Source organism: Charadrius vociferus, unplaced genomic scaffold (genome assembly GCF_000708025.1).
Source record: "Charadrius vociferus isolate BGI_N301 unplaced genomic scaffold, ASM70802v2 scaffold1152, whole genome shotgun sequence".
Taxonomy (NCBI): Eukaryota; Metazoa; Chordata; class Aves; order Charadriiformes; family Charadriidae; genus Charadrius; species Charadrius vociferus.
In genome coordinates, this window is record NW_009647122.1 from 111714 (window position 1) to 128212 (window position 16499).

The 16499-nt window shown below is 52.2% G+C and overlaps 2 protein-coding genes across 2 annotated transcripts in view; both read left to right on the top strand.

Annotated features, from left to right (window-relative positions):
• LOC104296015 (LIM homeobox transcription factor 1-alpha-like) overlaps positions 1–10778 on the top strand; it is a 29231-nt gene extending 18453 nt beyond the window's left edge. The window contains exons 3-8 of the mRNA XM_009895837.1: positions 7144–7376; positions 7806–7963; positions 8055–8132; positions 8807–8939; positions 10092–10250; positions 10624–10778. Of these exons, the coding sequence (XP_009894139.1) occupies positions 7144–7376; positions 7806–7963; positions 8055–8132; positions 8807–8939; positions 10092–10250; positions 10624–10778 (916 nt within the window). The remainder of the gene's footprint in view (positions 1–7143; positions 7377–7805; positions 7964–8054; positions 8133–8806; positions 8940–10091; positions 10251–10623) is intronic.
• Positions 10779–11406: 628 nt separating this feature from the next.
• Positions 11407–16499, top strand: part of ATP13A1 (ATPase type 13A1) — a 27263-nt gene continuing 22170 nt past the window's right edge. Inside the window, exons 1-2 of the mRNA XM_009895838.1 lie at positions 11407–11493; positions 11705–11899. Of these exons, the coding sequence (XP_009894140.1) occupies positions 11407–11493; positions 11705–11899 (282 nt within the window). The remainder of the gene's footprint in view (positions 11494–11704; positions 11900–16499) is intronic.

Here is a 16499-nt window from a genome sequence, read left to right on the forward strand (position 1 = left end):
GGGGCGGCGAGTGGGAGGCGGCGTGGATGGTGCATGGGGTGTTGGCAGCTCAAAGCGAAGGGGGGGAGGGAACGGCTCAGGGTACGCGTACCGCTGTCAGCCCTCTCTTCTGGATGCCTTCAGAAGGAATCTGCTCATTTTCCTCCTCGGGAGCAGCGGTTAACGCTGGCTGCTGTCGAGAGCCGCGATACCCGGCAAGTGTGGCGCTGCCACGCTCTTTCCGTCACCGCAGAAGCCCCCTGCCCAAGGGTGGAGGGGGGACAGCGGGGTTTGGGATGGGTAAAACTCCCTTTTGGGACCCGTTTTCTCAGCTCTGTCTGCAGGGAGCGGTCGTGGGGACGGTTTGGAGGGGGGGAACGTGGTTGGAAAAGCACACAGCTCCCTTTTCCCACCGTACTTTAGCCAGTAGCACCGTCCCTCCCACCTCTTCTTCACCTGACGGAGACACTCTCCGCAGCGCAATCCCTCCCCGGCAGCACTCAGGGAAAAGTTGGTGGGGGTGGGGGAAGAAGGAAAAAAAAAAAAAAAAAAGCGGAAAAATAAAAAAAAAAAGCAACCCCCATTTTTTGTTAGCATTCAGCAGTGATATGACAGGCGCCCTATGAATTCTGGGAGATTTTAATAAAGAAGACAGGCCTGTGAAATTTAATAAAAGAGTTCATCAGATTATATGGTGATGGCTCAGTGCCACCGTGCTGGCAGTAATATCCTCGCAGTGGGGGGTTTAACCCCTTGAGGGACAGAGCAGCGGCACAGTATTAAATCTTTCAGTAGCATTTCACTCGTGTCACTTTAATATTTATGAATCTCTCTGGCTTTGGGAACCTCTTCGGTGTTGTTTTGCGCTGCTGTTTTTGCTTGTGGTTTTAGGTTTTCGGCCGCGGTAGCGGTTGGGGTTTGTTGGTTGGTTTTTTTTTTCAGCGTGGGTTTTCATCGCTGGCATGAGCAGAATCAAGCGCCGGGAGCAGAGCCTGTAGCACCTCTTACCTTCTGGGTGGACGCCAAGGGCATTTACAGGGTCCGCTCAAGCGGGACCACACTTACGAGAGGCAGTTTTTCGGTTACTTTTTAGAACCGGGCGCGATTACGTTAAACGCCGCTCGCGGTGCCAGACGCAAAACTCCGGGGAGATCTCGTTGCTGCGTGCTCCATCCCCAAAATCCTTCTGCTCCGCTCACCCGCGGCGCTGCCCTCGTCTTCATAAGTAACATTTCCAGCGATGGATAGAGAAGGGTGGGTCATTCCCTCCGTACGACCGGGAAGATGCAACGGCAATAGTGCGATGGTGGCTCTCCTCCGACTCCTACCCCATCCTTCTGCCTCTTAGTGAAAACGTCAAAGTGAGATGACTGACACCCGTTATTTTAAATTTGTTTTTTTCCGCTCTTCAGGAGAGAACTTTGCGTGCAGCAGGCACTTTGGCTTTGGAAAGCTTTGACTTGTGAAGACTTCTCTGGTGTACCCGCTCACATTAGAGGAGGTTTAAGTACGTTTGAGTCTTGCCCGTTTCTGACGAGAGCCACAATGACACAATTAAACAACTGCAAAGTTCCTTTCTGGGGGTAAATCTACTCATGTAACCCACAAAGAGCTTTGGAGGGAAGGGAGAGCAAAAGTAACTGTTGCCCCCAAATTACTCCTTCTCTCCCTGACCCAAACCCCGCTGGAAATGAAGCAGAAGGACATTTTTTCCCCTTAATCCCCCGGTGCCACTCCGTATCGCCAAATTGGGGGGAAACGGCTGTTGCGGTAGGGAATGAAAGAGCATATTGTGCCGCCGCCGCCTCCCCGTTGCCCTTGTGCGTCCCCTTCCCCATCACGCCCTTAGCCCCCAGCCCGAAATCTGGGAAGAGGCTTTGCAAGTTCCACTTCAATATTTCAGACGGCTACAATGGATTTTGCAGCTCAATGTTAAGTAAACAGACCTTGCTTAAGCCTGGACTGCTTCATTTTGACTAAACCCTAACTAAATAAGCCGGTTTCATGAAGCACAGGCCTCCCAGCTTATTCCTTGCTTCATTAACACCTTTTAATCCCACCGAGACAATCGTGTGCCCCTCAAATTACCCTTCCCAGGCCTGGGTCGGCGTCTTCTCTGCGCCGCGGCAGGTCAGAGAGGTTCTCAGATAACTCGCTCGTCCCCATCTGGAGAGCTGGGCTGCCGCTTCTCCTCCAGAGCCATCGGCAGCGATGCCCTGGGCTGCCACGGGGATGCCGTGCAAGGATTAACGGGAGAGTTGGGCGTCGGGGTGTTTCGCCAGGGCTAAAGGCTGAGAAACGGAGCCCACGAAATGCCTGAAGAGCCGTAGAAAGGTCGGAGAGCTCCTCAGCCGTGCGCTAAAGCCAGGCAGGGGCACGGGGGTCGCTCTGCTGCGATTCTTCTTCCCGCTGCTCCACGCTTTAAACTTTCCTGAACTTCTCGGGGGAAGGGGGTGATTAATTACATGCTGGGCCCTCCCCAGCTGCCTTCTTATTAAAGAAAAGCAAATTGTTAGTGTTGAAAAAAGAGACAGTGAAGCTGTAGGTAGGGTGAGGGAATCAGATCATCATAGAATCAGAGAATGGTTTGGGTTGGAAGGGAGCTTAAATCCCCCCCAGTGCCACCCCACTGCCCCGGGCAGGGCCACCTCCCACCAGCCCAGGTTGCCCCAAGCCCCGTCCAACCTGGCCTTGAACACCTCCAGGGATGGGGCAGCCACAGCTTCTCAGGGTCACCTGTTCCAATGCCTTACAACCCTCAAAGTGAAATATTTCTTCCTAATGTTTAATCTAAACCTACCCTTTTCCAGTTTGAAGCCATTCCTCCTCGTCCTATCACTCCATGCCCTTGTAAAAAGTCCTTCCCCACCTCTCCTGGAGCCCCTTTAGGCACTGGAAGGCCGTAATAAGGTCTCCCCGGAGCCTTCTCTTCTTCAGACTGAACCTCCCCAACTCTCTCAGCGTCTCCTCATAGGAGCGGGGCTCCAGCCCTCGGATCATCCTCGTGGCCCTCCTCTGGACCCACTCTAACAGGTCCATGTCCTTCTTATGTTGAGGACTCCAGAGCTGGAGGCAGTACTCCAGGTGGCATCTCCCCAGAGCAGAGCAGAGGGGCACAATCCCCCCCCTCGCCCTGCTGGCCACACTTCTTCTGATGCAGCCCAGGATACGGTTGGCCTTCTGGGCTGCCATCGCCCATTGCCGGCTCATGTTGAGCTTCTCATCAACCAGCACCCCCAGGTCCTTCTCCTCAGGGCTGCTCTCCATCAATTCCCCACCCAGCCTGGATTTGTGCTTGCGATTGCCCCGACCCAGATGTAGGACCTCGCGCCTGGCCTGGTTGAACTTCACGAGGTTGGCATGGACCCACCTCTCCAGCCTGCCCAGGTCCCTCTGGACGGCATCCCTCCCCTCCAGCGTGTCTACCTCGCCACACAGCTTGGTGTCATCGGCAAACGTGCTGAGGGTGCACTCGATAATGGAATTGTTTCTCACAGAGTATATAACTCCTCGCTGCAGGGTGCTGTCGGGACACAGATTTCAGCAAGCTTTGAGAAGATGTTGGGCATGGCCGTAGCGTCCAGGCATAGGAGAGAAATAGAGAAATAGCGTTGGGACTTTCAAGGCGTTGCTGCACGTGCTCCTGCCAGCCACGTGGCCCCCGAGCCGGCCTCAACCTCCTCCTGGCAGGCAGAGCGCGGGCAGGCGGTCAATCTGGCCTCCAGCCCAGCACCAGAGCTCTTGAAGATACCCCCTCTTCTCATCCCCGCCTGGGTGACACGCGCCGTCTCCGAGTTGGCAAACGGTCCAGATGCGCTCGCCCTCTCTCGGGCAGCTGCCAGGCTGCTCTTCTGCCCGCAACGCCCATCCTCTTGCCTTGAGTGTCCACCAGCGTGAAGAACCGGCTGCCAAAAGCTTGTCCCTGTAGCCCCAAGCCTCTCTCACAACGCTGACTGGTGAGAAACCGTTCCGTTTGCTCCGGAGCCACCTTCTTTGCAATTCCCAAAGACGTTCCCACTTATGAGCCCATCTGCCTTCCTGCTACTGACACTTTTTCCTTCGAGGTGAGCCCTCCCCCGTCAGGAAAATCAAATTCTATCATTTGCAAAGGTAATTAATTTGAGGCAAGCTGGTAAGAAGGACGTGAGATGTGTACCTGTGTGCATGCACCTGCCTCTACGTGCTGGATGGTTCCTGAATGTTCACAGGAATGAAAGGTGATAGCCTTAGACACCTCCCGTAAGGAGATCTTGAAAAGAAATTGAACTCGGATGGGATTTTGAGGAAAAAAGAGTGTTGAGTAAGGACATGGGGAGACTTGGTCAAAATAGAAGTGGAGACGCGTGGACTGTGAGGTTCAGGCGGCATTAAGGGTCCTTCAAAAAGAAGAGGGCTAGAGTTGGTGCGAGTTACGGGCACTTAGAAGCGGTCCTGCTGCTGCCGAGGCTCTTCTCTCCTCCGGGAGCACGCAGAGATCTTGCTCGTGTCATGGCTGTTCCTAAATGCACTTTTCATTACGAACCTGGGAACATGCTCATTTTTCGGACCGTCCCTCAGCGTAGTTTCTACAGGCGGCCGCTTCTAGGCGTCGCGCGGCCGCGTCCCCAGCACAGCCTCCCGAGCCTCCTTGTAACCCACTGCCAGCAACGGAGATGTATTTTGTTCCTATGGCAACCTAAACAATATTACCTTGACTTAAACGGATTCAGGCAATATTAAAACCAGCCTCTTTAGGAATTCCTGGTGTTGGAGGGGCTGAGAATTTTAATTTTGTGTAATGCGAGCTGACACCGTGTTTATGAGCTGCTTGCTGAATGTTTTCTTCAATTAGTAGAAAGCAGAGCGGATTTGTTTTCGGGGCTTAGCGGGGAGATGGGAGGGTGCGAGCCTTGCGATGCCAAAAGCGTTATTGAGTTACGCTGCAGTCGCGGCGCTTCCCTCACCTGATAGCTGCACAAAAAAAAAAAAAAAAAAAAAAAAGCCCTTTTCATGGAAATCTGGCACAGGACAGCATCTTTAAGTAAGGTTTGCTAAATGCCTTGTCCCAACAGCTGCTGGAGGAAGCGGCTCGGTGCCTTGCAGGTGGATAGGTCTCCTTTCCCAGCTCTGACATGTGTTTCCTCGTTTCCTTGTTCTCCTCCGGCCCTCAGTTCGAAGCACATGATGCCCAAAGCTTTCCTCTCCCTGCCTCGGCTAAGCAATATTCTGCACGTTTTCCTCAAGCAACCATCGATCTCACTGAGGCTACAAATAGAAAAGCACCCGGGGAATGCTCCGGTATCTATAGGGATAAAAATCACGACACAAACACAAGTGTGGAACACGACAGGGAGTTTTCCATCAGTATTCTCCTAAACTATCCTGTCCCTTGCTTGGAGTCAGGCTGTGATATAGAAGCAAAGCTTCTGTTTGTCAGGTCTATGTGTATGTCCCCGGATTTGGGGCTGTGGGGCTGAGCCGGTTTGGCCTGGGTGTGTTTACAGGAGCGAAGCCGGCTCTGAGAGATGCGGTAAGAGCAGATGGGAGCTTGGGGCAAGCTTGTCTCAAAGATGTTTGTGTCACTACATTCAGCTGCACAACAGCGTAGAGCGAAGCCAGGCAGGTCTTAGGGTTATTTCTCCCAGTTGAGACGCACAGAAAAGCCAGTACTCACTTTTAAACCAGTTGCTTGAAGAAGAAGGGATGGAAACCTGGAAAGAAGAATAGTTCGATTACCCACAGTTGACAGAACTAATTATAAGTGGTTCTCAAGAAGAAAAAAACACGACAAAGTCAAGTTGCTGGGCACGGAATGAAGGAAGATTCAAATTGAAAATAAGGAATGAGGAGGTAGTTAGCCTCTGGAACCTCTTCCAAATGGATGGGGACGGATCCTCCTTCACTGGGAGACTCCAGACCGCGACTGGACGGCCTTTGCTGTGCACCCAGCACCGGCGAAGTGGCTTGAGGTGGAAATCCCCGGGCGACATTCTTCGGGCTGCAATGAACACGGGGTCCGGCTACATCACCGCTATCTTTCATCTGGGCTTCAAGTCCAGGAACGTTAATAACGTAACGTTTAGTAATACGTCACACGTTCCTGACCGATGCCAGATCGCGGATTGGCTCTAGCGTTGGGTCTTTTTTATGCTTTTTAGTATCTCAGTTCTGCTGTAACAGAAAGATGTTGGTGTTGGGAAAGGGACGGATTTGGACTCAGCCCAGATTTGGGCTGGGATTGTGCCTGGAACACGCTCCCAGTTTGCTCCTTCGTGAAGACAGGGAGAGGTTGTGGTTAAAAGGCTGCTCTTTACCTCCAGCTTCTCCAACTCAGATCCAATTATTATTTTTCGAGTGTGACTTACGGAAAGACAAAGAGGAAAGGGGGAGAGAAAGAGAGACGGGAGAGAGAGAGGAACATGCACGCAAACACACTCACACAAAGGCGCGAGAAATCCCACACCATTCCAGTTGGAATGTCCCAGGCACTTCAGCCGAAAGCCACCGCACAGCACAAATCCATGGTGGTATTTGGAAGGGATGAGCCCACCCCTGTAAGCCTCTTCATCCTGCTCCACAGAGTTTGCCAGGAGGATTAACCCAGTCTTGTTCTCAATCCCAGTTTATGAGTTCCCTGCTGGTGGGGAAGATCCTGTGTGTTTAAACAACAGCCTAATTAATCCCTATTTTATTACTTTCTCTTGTCAAGTGGCTAAATAGAAGCTGTCAGCCGGCAGCCACCACCGCTCACATTTGTTTAGATCCCAAATTACTTCATCAGAACCATCTGCTCTGTACGCGGGGCGCTCAGCAGTTGTTTGTGTCTCTCTCTGGACACGGTGTGGGGCACAAACAGCCGCCCCGGCGGGACTCCCTGCGCAAGGCTCCTCCGGGGACGCTCCTGGAGGGGTCCGTAAAGTCCTCTCCCTAGGAGCAACCGAACAAAGGCAGGCAGTGAACAGCCCTGGAGAGGAAGAGGGGACGCGGACCTCCGTCCTGTTGGGGCAGGCAAGTTTGTGTTCCTCCTTGGGGCTACGGAAGGTCAAGAAAGGCCCAAAACACAGTTGGGACGTACATTTCTTGCAGCTCCAAACATCCACCCCCTTCTTCCCTCGGCTTCCTGAGCCCCAACCCAGGGCTGATCTCCCCTGCCCAAGCGTCTAACCACCGGGCCCTTCTTTGCAGGTTGTTCCAGACCAAGTGCAGCAGCTGCTTGAAGGCGATCGCCCCCTCCGAGCTCATCATGCGGGTGCTGGAGAACGTCTACCACGTTCACTGCTTCTACTGCTGCGAGTGTGAGCGGCGCCTGCAGCGGGGGGATGAGTTCGTGCTCAAGGAGGGGCAACTGCTGTGCCGCAGCGACTACGAGAAGGAGAAGGAGATGCTGAGCGCTATCAGCCCCGCACCCACTGAGTCCGGTGAGGGGCCGGGGCTGGAGCGGTGCTGAGGGTGGGGAAACCAGGGGGAACCTCGTAGAGGGCAGGTACCGCCTGGTGCCTAATTAACTCCAGGGAAGGCTTCCGAGGGAGGAGATGTAGGTGGGTGGAGGTCGTAGCATCTTTTCCCCTTGGTGACAGGCAGCCAAGGGGGATCTGCGGAGATCTGGGGAGGTTTGGGTGGGCGGCTCTGAGGCTGAGACATTACAGAATGGACGATACGGAGCCAGGGTGGCCCATCAGCTCTGTCTCTGGACTGACAGCTCAGTCCACGAGCTTCGCCGGCTCCGTTCTGCGCTTCTGCTCTAAATCGCGCCTTTAAGGAGCAAAACCCTGACAAGTTTCTCTGAATCCTCGCCCTGGGAGATGGCCCTTCTCTGCCCAATGACCCCTCCCGATCTTCCGTTGCAGTGAAAAGCGAGGACGAAGACGGCAGCCACTCGCACGGCAAAGGCAGCGAGGAGAGCAAAGACCACAAGCGCTCCAAGCGCCCGCGCACCATCCTTACCACGCAGCAGCGTCGGGCGTTCAAGGCCTCGTTCGAGGTTTCCTCCAAACCTTGCAGAAAGGTACAAGGAGGCCACTCAGCACGAGTGCTGGCTTGGAACCTTTTTAAGCGCAACTTAAGTTCTGATTCAGCTCTCCGGGTTTTGCGGACAGGTAAGAGAGACCCTGGCAGCCGAGACGGGCTTGACCGTGCGGGTGGTACAGGTCTGGTTCCAGAACCAAAGAGCCAAGGTGAGTGATGACGGTTCTCGGGCCACAGTTGGATTCTGCATGCCCGTGGGATATCACGCCCCCTCCTTCGATCACAAGGAAATGTAGAATAGCTTAAAAAAAGAGAAAATGGTTAGAAGAACCGAAGAACGGCTAGGCAGGACCATCCACAGGTCCACCTAGTCCTACAACATGTACCTAGTAGTAGCAAAAGCTTAATGAGAAATACAAAAATTGATCCATTACAGATGTTTGCAGGGCTTAACGTTGTTCACGTTGGTCACGGGGGGCGTTTATTACTCTTTTTCTACTTGCTTTTTCCCCTTCACTATAGAAAGACTAGAAGGATTTCCCACTTCTTGCTTCTAGAAGTTGAACCGCTTCTAATTTTGCAGAATTTAAAGGCTGAAAACAGAAAATATGTGGCTTTGAAAAGCTCGCTCTGCAGTAAAACAAAATCCTTTGGTTTTTAAACTGCAAATGGCATCTCCCACAAAGATAACGCGGCCTTTTCTGTCAGCCCCGTTTCTCAAGCAGGGACGGCCGCGGAGAACATTGACTGCAGAGAAGTCGCCCGGAGGAGTCTGAGCAGGGTTAGATGGTGGCAGCTCTCGGTCCGCTGCTGTGTTAAATGCGACCCACTCCCCTCCTCGCTCAGTCAAAACCTCAAATCCCATGTCTCCGTCTCCTTGCAGATGAAGAAGATTGCTCGCAGGCAACAACAGCAGCAGCAGCAACAGCAGGAGCAAGACCAGCTGGGCAACCCTCGCTTAGGGACCGGGAGAGGGACCGGTCGCAACAGCAGGCAGAGCAATGACGATAGCGAAGGTGAGGGGGGGCTACAGCCTGGGGTGGAGGGCATCGACTCGGATGTGTCGGAGAGAGAACGTCCGCAGGAAGAGATTAGCAAAAGGCACGCGGGTCGTAACGGAATTGCTATGCACGAGTTGGGGTAACAAGGATCATGGAATCATCTAGGTTGGAAGGGGCCTTTAAGATCATCAAGTCCAACCATCAACTTAACACTGCCAAATCCACCACTAAACCACAGCCCTCAGCACCGTGTCCGCCCGGCTTCTAAATCCCTCCAGGGATGGTGATTGCACCGCTTCCCTGGGCAGCCTGGTCCAGCGCTTGACAAACCCTTTCAGTGAAGAAATTTTCCCTAATATCCATCCTAAACCTCCCCTGGCACAACTTGAGGCCATTTCCTCATATCCTATCGCCTGTTACTTGGGAGAAGAGACCGATCCCCTCCTCGCTACCCCCTCCTTTCAGGGAGCTGTAGAGAGTGAGAAGGTCTCCCCTCAGCCCCCTCTTCTCCAGGCTGAACACCCCCAGGGCCCTCAGCTGCTCCTCAAAAGTTCTCCAGACCCTTCTCCTTGTGCTCCAGACCCCTCACCACCTTCGTTGCCCTTCTCTCGACACGCTCCAGTAACCTCAACATCCTTTTTGTCCTGAGGGACCCCAAAACCGAACACAGCACTCGAGGTGGAGCCTCACCAGCGCCGAGTCCAGGGGCACAGCTTTCCACCCACTCCTCCCCAAGCCTGTAGCGTCCATGGGGTTGGTGTGACCCAAGGGCAGGACTCGGCACTCGGCCTTGTTGAACCTCACACCATTGGCCTCAGCCCATCGACCCAATGTCCCGATCCCTCTGTAGAGCCTTCCTACCCTCAAGCAGGTCAACACTGCCACCCAACCCGGTGTCCTCTGCAAACTTACTGAGGGCGCAGTCAGGTAATGTTCAGCAAGACTCGTGGGTACTTGCGATGCAGCACCTATCTCCACTTTTTGAGAAGATTGTGGGTTTTCTTCTGTTGCCCGTATGCGCAGAGCCTAGCACCCTGCAGAGCTGGTCCAGAGTTAGACCACCAAACGCTGCTGCAGCGATGTGAATAACGTTATGGCGACGGCGCTCTGCCCCGCCGCCTGCTGCGCACCCTTCGCTTCAACCCATTCCCCTGGTTGTGTCTTTAGACGGCGCGAGCGTTCACGGCCTGGATGGGCTCATGGTCCCCTACCCCAGGATCCCCCAGCAGCAGCTGCTGCCCCTGGATCAGAACGGCTACAGCACAGACTTGTACAGACAAGGGTTGACACCACCACAGCTGCCGGGAGACCATCTGCACCCCTACGGTAGGAGAGCGGTGCGGAGATCGTCCCGTCTCCGCATCAAAGCTGCGCGTAGCACTCCCAAGTGATGAACAGCCGCGGCAGCGAGCGCTCCCCAGGGCTCAGCCTTTGCGCTGAGCCTTTTTCAGAAGTTCGGTGAGGCCAGAGCCTCAGACCGAGCTCTGCTGGGGGCTGGGGAGCCAGGCGGAGGTCTTCCCTCCATCCAACATGAAACGTTTGGGTGAGGGAGGAAAGACTTATGCCTAAAGCTGTGTGTGGGGCTCACCTCAGACCTGCTCGGGGTGACCACGGCTCCGGGTGAAACACGGCCCTGCAGCTCCCCACGGGATACGCTCGTGCCACCTTCGCATTCATTTCCTTTTCCTTCCTCTTCTAGACTCAGAAGGAGTTTTTCACGATATGGACAGTGACAGCATCAGCCACCTGGGAGACTGCCTGCTGTCAACGGCTGAAGCCAACCTCCTCCAAGCCCGCGTGGGCAACCCCATTGACCGACTCTACTCCATGCAGAGCTCCTACTTCACATCCTGACCATAAAAAAGCTCCCAACTCTTCACGAGTATCTCGGGTGGATGCTGCTTCAAATTCAGAACGAGGGTGAGGGAGAAGAAACAAGACTGAGACCTTCAAAGACATTCCTTGAGCACTGCACAACGGAGGAGGCGACTAGGTCCACCACACATACAAGCACTAATTCATGGAAACCTTTCCCAGCCTGAAGGACTTTGGATCGCCTCTCTCCTTTTTTTTCTAGCCACGAGTAGATCGATGGTATGATGTTGTTTAGCTGTAACTTTAGCAGTTTGTCCAGTGTTTAAGCTTTTGAGCATTATGTCCCGCAAACAAAGACTGGCCAAGCCAACCGGAGCTGCCCCTGGAAGTGGGAGGTGCCCTTCCCACAAGAACTCAGTTTATTTAAGTCTCGGTCGCAGCTGAGCTGCTCGCTGTGCTCTTTTGCCTCATTCCCCCATGCAGACGCAGGCTTCATGGGACAAGGTTGACTTCCCACAGTCAAATGCCAGGTCCCGAGGCATCTCCAAAGGATGCCACTGCTGCGTCAGAGACAGTGCACGGTTGTCCATCAGTTGGCCTGGGACAGTTTTTTTAACGTTCGACATTTCAGAAATGCACAGTAGTTTAGCCCCCGATCAGAACGGCTATGCTCGGGTATCTGCTTCGAGAAACAACAGAATATTTATCCTCTGTCACGTTCAAGGATGCCAAGAGAAGCATTGACACACCCACAGTGAGTCCTCTATCGCCTTTATGTCTGTCTTTCTCTAAGGGGGCACTTTCACTCCCTTTACGGATGGAACAAACGCTTATTCTCACGAAATCACAGCTGCCAGCCACACTAATTTCTGTTTGTTTGTTGTTTTTGTTGGTTTTTTTTTAAACAGCAACATGAAATGCTTTTACTCTAAAAATATTCCTGCTAGGACGCCCTTCCTCTGTAGGTCTGTCCACAGCGGGATGGATTTCCCACCCTTGACTGCACTCCCGGTTCGCCGAAGGCATCCTACCCAGCCCCTCGCACCCCACCAGGAAATCCAGGGAAGAAACTGGATCGCATTATCCCGCAACGCGCCCCTGCCAAGTCGCTTAACGCCAAGAGGCTGCGTTTGGGTTTTCCCTTCCAGGGCAACCCAGGGGTGAGATCAGGACTCAGCCAAGAGCAAAGCATGTCTCCGCTGCCCATCGAAAGGAATAATCCATTTTCTCTACCCATCATCATGCCAGGAGGCAGGCGAGTTACGGGAAGCAGGTGGGCACTAATACGCGTCCCCATAAAAAGGGCAAGAGAGAGAGCGAGCGAGCAGAGAATGGAAGTCGGAATTATTACCAAAGGGAAACTCTTTATTCTCCTGCCCAGGACCCACGTCTGGGATTTGGTTCTTTGCATACGTGAAGGACAGCCGGTATTCCTGGAAAGGTCAGGTTTTCCCATGAACATGCCGGCTGAAGGAATACCGTCCTCCAAAAGGAACCTTCCCTTGCCTATTTGAACTGAACAACTGGCAGACAACTCCAAAAGGAAATAATGACTTATTTTTAAATCTGGGATCTCCCAAGAGTTGCGAGCCTAGAGGTGCAACCCCAGAACCCGCCTGCCTGATGTTTCTGTATGTGGTGTTTTACATCTAAGCCTTCACAGGTTTGTCAGTCTGAGTTTAAAAGTGTGTAACCCCCTCCCCTGCAATGAGGGAAAAAAAAAAAAAAAAAAAAAAAAAAAAGCAATGGTTAATTTTTGTTGTCTGCAGTTACAGAGGAAGATTCCCAGGAACTACATAATCCTGGATTTGGGGATGGAAGGAGATGCAGTCCTGATGCGTTTTGCATTTTATCGGGACTTTTTCACCTTCTCGACTACTTACAGAGAACTGACATACGGAATGGTGTGTAGCAGAACCACAGCCCTTATAAAGATCACTCCTCACCTTTAATAAAGCTGTGTGAACGTGACACGTGCTGATGTGCAGTCACTTCCCGCTGTGTTTCCAGTGCAAGGTTCAGTAGATGGACTTTCCTTTGCTCTCACTGTCAGCCAGTGTCTCTCCCGGGAAGGCAGCCGCGTGCGCAGTTTACAGACACTCTGACATGTCTTTTTAGGAGGGAAGGGGGAGCCTTTTGCAGAAACAGCTATTTATGACATACATTTGCCCAGAGAGACACATTCTAGACCAAGCTGCTGCAGTTGGGTGACTTCCACCTTTGTCGTGTGGTTGTCCACCCCTAAGAAACGAGACAGAAAAACTCCTCAAGCTGTATAGTACTTTTAGAGGCTCTTGCACTAGAGATGGTCTCGGTTTAGATTAAGTTTCAAGAGAATGTTACGGTGAACTCTGTGCAAATTGATGTTTCTCCCAAATACCAGAGCCAGCTTCGCCCGCTGAACCCCCACCCTTTCTTCCTTGTGATCCAGTGCTGTCATGTGCCGATGGTTTTGGGGTTTGGTTTTTTTTTTTTTTTTGCATGTACATTTGAAAATAAAAAAAAAAAAAAAAAGCAAATTAAGTGGAAATGTGAAGCTTGCCTCAGCACAGTCAGACAAACTGCACGCACGAGCAGTCAGCCGGCTCCCCGCAGTCCCGCGAAGGTTGGCCCGGGCTCCGCGGGAGCCCGTCCCTCACCTCTCCCGGGTACCGGGTAGCCCGGAGCAAAGCAGCAATGAGCGCTGGCGGCTGTTCGTACCTTGGCAGAGTCGGCAAACTCAACAGCAGGAGCGAGTTAGTTGCAAGAGGAACTAGAATCCCAACCTGACTAAATAAATACGGTGAAGAGCAGTGCTAGACCGGGAGCTACTGATGCCGAAGCAGTCTGGCGGTGACAAGGGAGTTCAAGTACAAGAGCCGGTGATGAGATTCATACCCTGTAGCTAAGGAAAGAAATGACCACCGCTTAGGTTGCAGGTACTCTCCAATTTTGAGGCCAGATTCTGCCCTAAACGAGCAGAAATCAGAGAGGCGGTCGCCAGCACCACAGCTGGCAGAGCCCAAAAGCTGTCAGGCTTGCCAAGCAAGTCCTGCCGCTTCTCTTTTCAAAGGACAGAGCTGCTTTTAGCATCAACAACCAGTTTATCGCAGCTCGGTGACTGCAGGTCGACCCACTCCCAACCCTATCTTGCAGCTGGAAGTCTTCTTGTAGCGACAAGAGAGTTGGGGAGGCGGCGACAGGAGTGCCGGCGAGCACTGAGTGGAAAAAGGTGGAAATAGCTTTGTGTACACACGCAGAAGGGATCTGACCCTCTGGCAACTGCGAGGTATCGACGTGCATCCCAAAGCGCCTCTGGATACAATGGAATTAAGTCTCACGGCTACGGTAGGACTTGGGGAAGGGGTACTCGAGAGGAAAGAGCAGAAAGAGGCTTCACTCTGCAGCAGAGTGAAGAACAGAATCACGCGCGCCTCGGGCAACACCCACGCTTTTTTCGGCTTCCCCCTTTTCGCTCTGCACGGTCAAGAGACAGAACAATCGCTCTCATCAGGCAGGGAGGCGCAGGTGCTTGGCTGTGACACACCGACGTATTTGCCGAGAAAGATGGGTTTGGGAACGCCCGCTGCTCTCTGAAGCGCCCAGGTGTGTTTCCCTCTTGTCTTTGCAGACAGGAGAGTAAAGGTGAATAAAAGCCAGTCGAGGTGACAGACTGACCACACCATGAAAAACGCTCCCCTCTGCCCACAGCATTTCCCTCGTGCTCACAAGTGGCTCAAAAAATCATCTGGGCGACAGCCAAGTAAAGCAAACCTGTGTGCGAATGGAATGTGGCTCCGTAGAGCTCTCTGCCCTCGACAGTTGCCCGTTCCAGACCCGGGCCTGCCAGCAGCACTAAATCTCTCCCGGTGACTGCAAACACCAAAGGAACACGCTGATTTATGGTTCCTTTAAGTAAGAGAAGCAGAGTGTAAAACGAGAATATTTTCTGGATGAAAAATTAAAGAGATGCTTTTGTTAGTTCCTCATTCTAGGATCGTGTGTAATTTACCTTATTGGTTTTAAAGTTCCACTTGAAAGGAGAAGTGACATCAACAGGAGTTAAAGCAACAGCCTGAAAAAAGTCCTGACACACTTAACTTCACATTCTGAGAGACCTAAATCGAGAAGAAATGGAGGAAAAACAAAGCAGAGAGTTAACTAACCTAATGATCCGTGGGTTTCTCTTACTTAAGGACCTCAGAACTCCTTGCATGCATTAATTAATTATCCCTATTACTGCCCAGCCCAGTAGGTGTTATTTATTTCAGAGATGAGTAAACAGAGACATAGACCATGTTAAGACTAGCTTCCAAGGCCACACAGAAAGACAGTGGGTAAGTTAAAACAGAAAAAAACCCACCCTGACATCCAGTATGCTTAACTACCAGCCAAAACGCACATTTGACTGAAAACAAAGAGTCGAGAACAATTAAAAGTGGAGAAAACACAGAACCAGGAGACGGAAAGCAAGCAGAGAATGGCAAAGCCCACGCCAGAGGACGAGAAACAGAAGGACTACAGAGACACAAAGAGACTTGTGTGAATGAAGGATCCTTTACAATAATTAACCCCCAAGCGAGAACGCCTACACAAGTCTGCCGCTGCTTTCTTAACAGTTCTCAACCATCTTAGAACTCGCTCCTTGGGGTTCTTCTCCTCGGTACTGCAGGGCTTTAGTCTTTATTTCTGCTCTGGTTTGTGTTTGGGAGGACGTGAGAGCACCAATCCAGCCGAATCCTGCTCTAAATCTCGTTCTTCCCCGCCCCCCCCCAAGTCTCCCACTCTGGGAAATACAGGCTTATTCACTTATTGATTTCAGCCACTTGGCATTAATTTAGCGGAATCTCTTTGCAGCCTTTGGAGATAAAGCTGAACCTACCGGTTTGATTGACTGCCTGAGGACTTTTTTCCCTTGTTTAGCTCTACGCCGATAACTGTCCTAACGGCTTCCTGCGCTCGCTTCCATGATCCTGTCCTGATCAGACGAAGAGGTACGAGACGCTATCATAATCCTGTGGCACAAGAAATGAAGCGAACGCTTCCTGGGTTCCTAATTCTTGTATAATTCTCGGGTTTTCAGAGGTCTCCTTTGCCAGTTCCCACCTTGTGAAAGACACTGCTCCTTTTAGCTTTTATTGCTAAATATGTTTCCAGTGACAGGACCAAAAAAACAGCAGCTGGATTTGGAAATAACAGCTTTTCCCGACACTCACAGGGATGCTTTCCCACCCTGCCTATACGGCTTTGCCTTATTTCCAGCTGCTACCACGCATCCAAGCGAGTCAGATCCACAGCAGCTCTTCCCTTATGTTCCTCAAAGCCAGAAAGAGCCGTAATTGCCACTCCGAATTCATTCCAGCAACCAGCAAGAGCAGGCAGCCCGTGCAATTAGAAAGAAAAGAGCTGCAAAACTCCTGCTCCATGTTTCTCACTTCGAGAAGTCTTAGGCTCCTCTGCCGAAGTGAGAATTAAATGGATTAATCACACGGTACCGCACATACAGCTCCGGATTACTGCGAGGCGAATAGGAAAGCAAGAGAACACTCCCTGGCTTCTTCTAGTCGTTCCCTGGCACATCTAGTTGAAGGAAAGAAAATTGTCGGGTCTTCTTTTCACTTCCCACAAAGGAATTTGCCAAGTTTGCCGGGGCTACAAGTTGATTTGATCTAGAAACTTTTCCAAGGGAGCTGGTAAACTGGGGAAGGCAACAATTTCAGGTAGGGACCATCACCACAATACTTCCCTCCACGAGAAGGTTCCATCCCTCGCCACTACGTG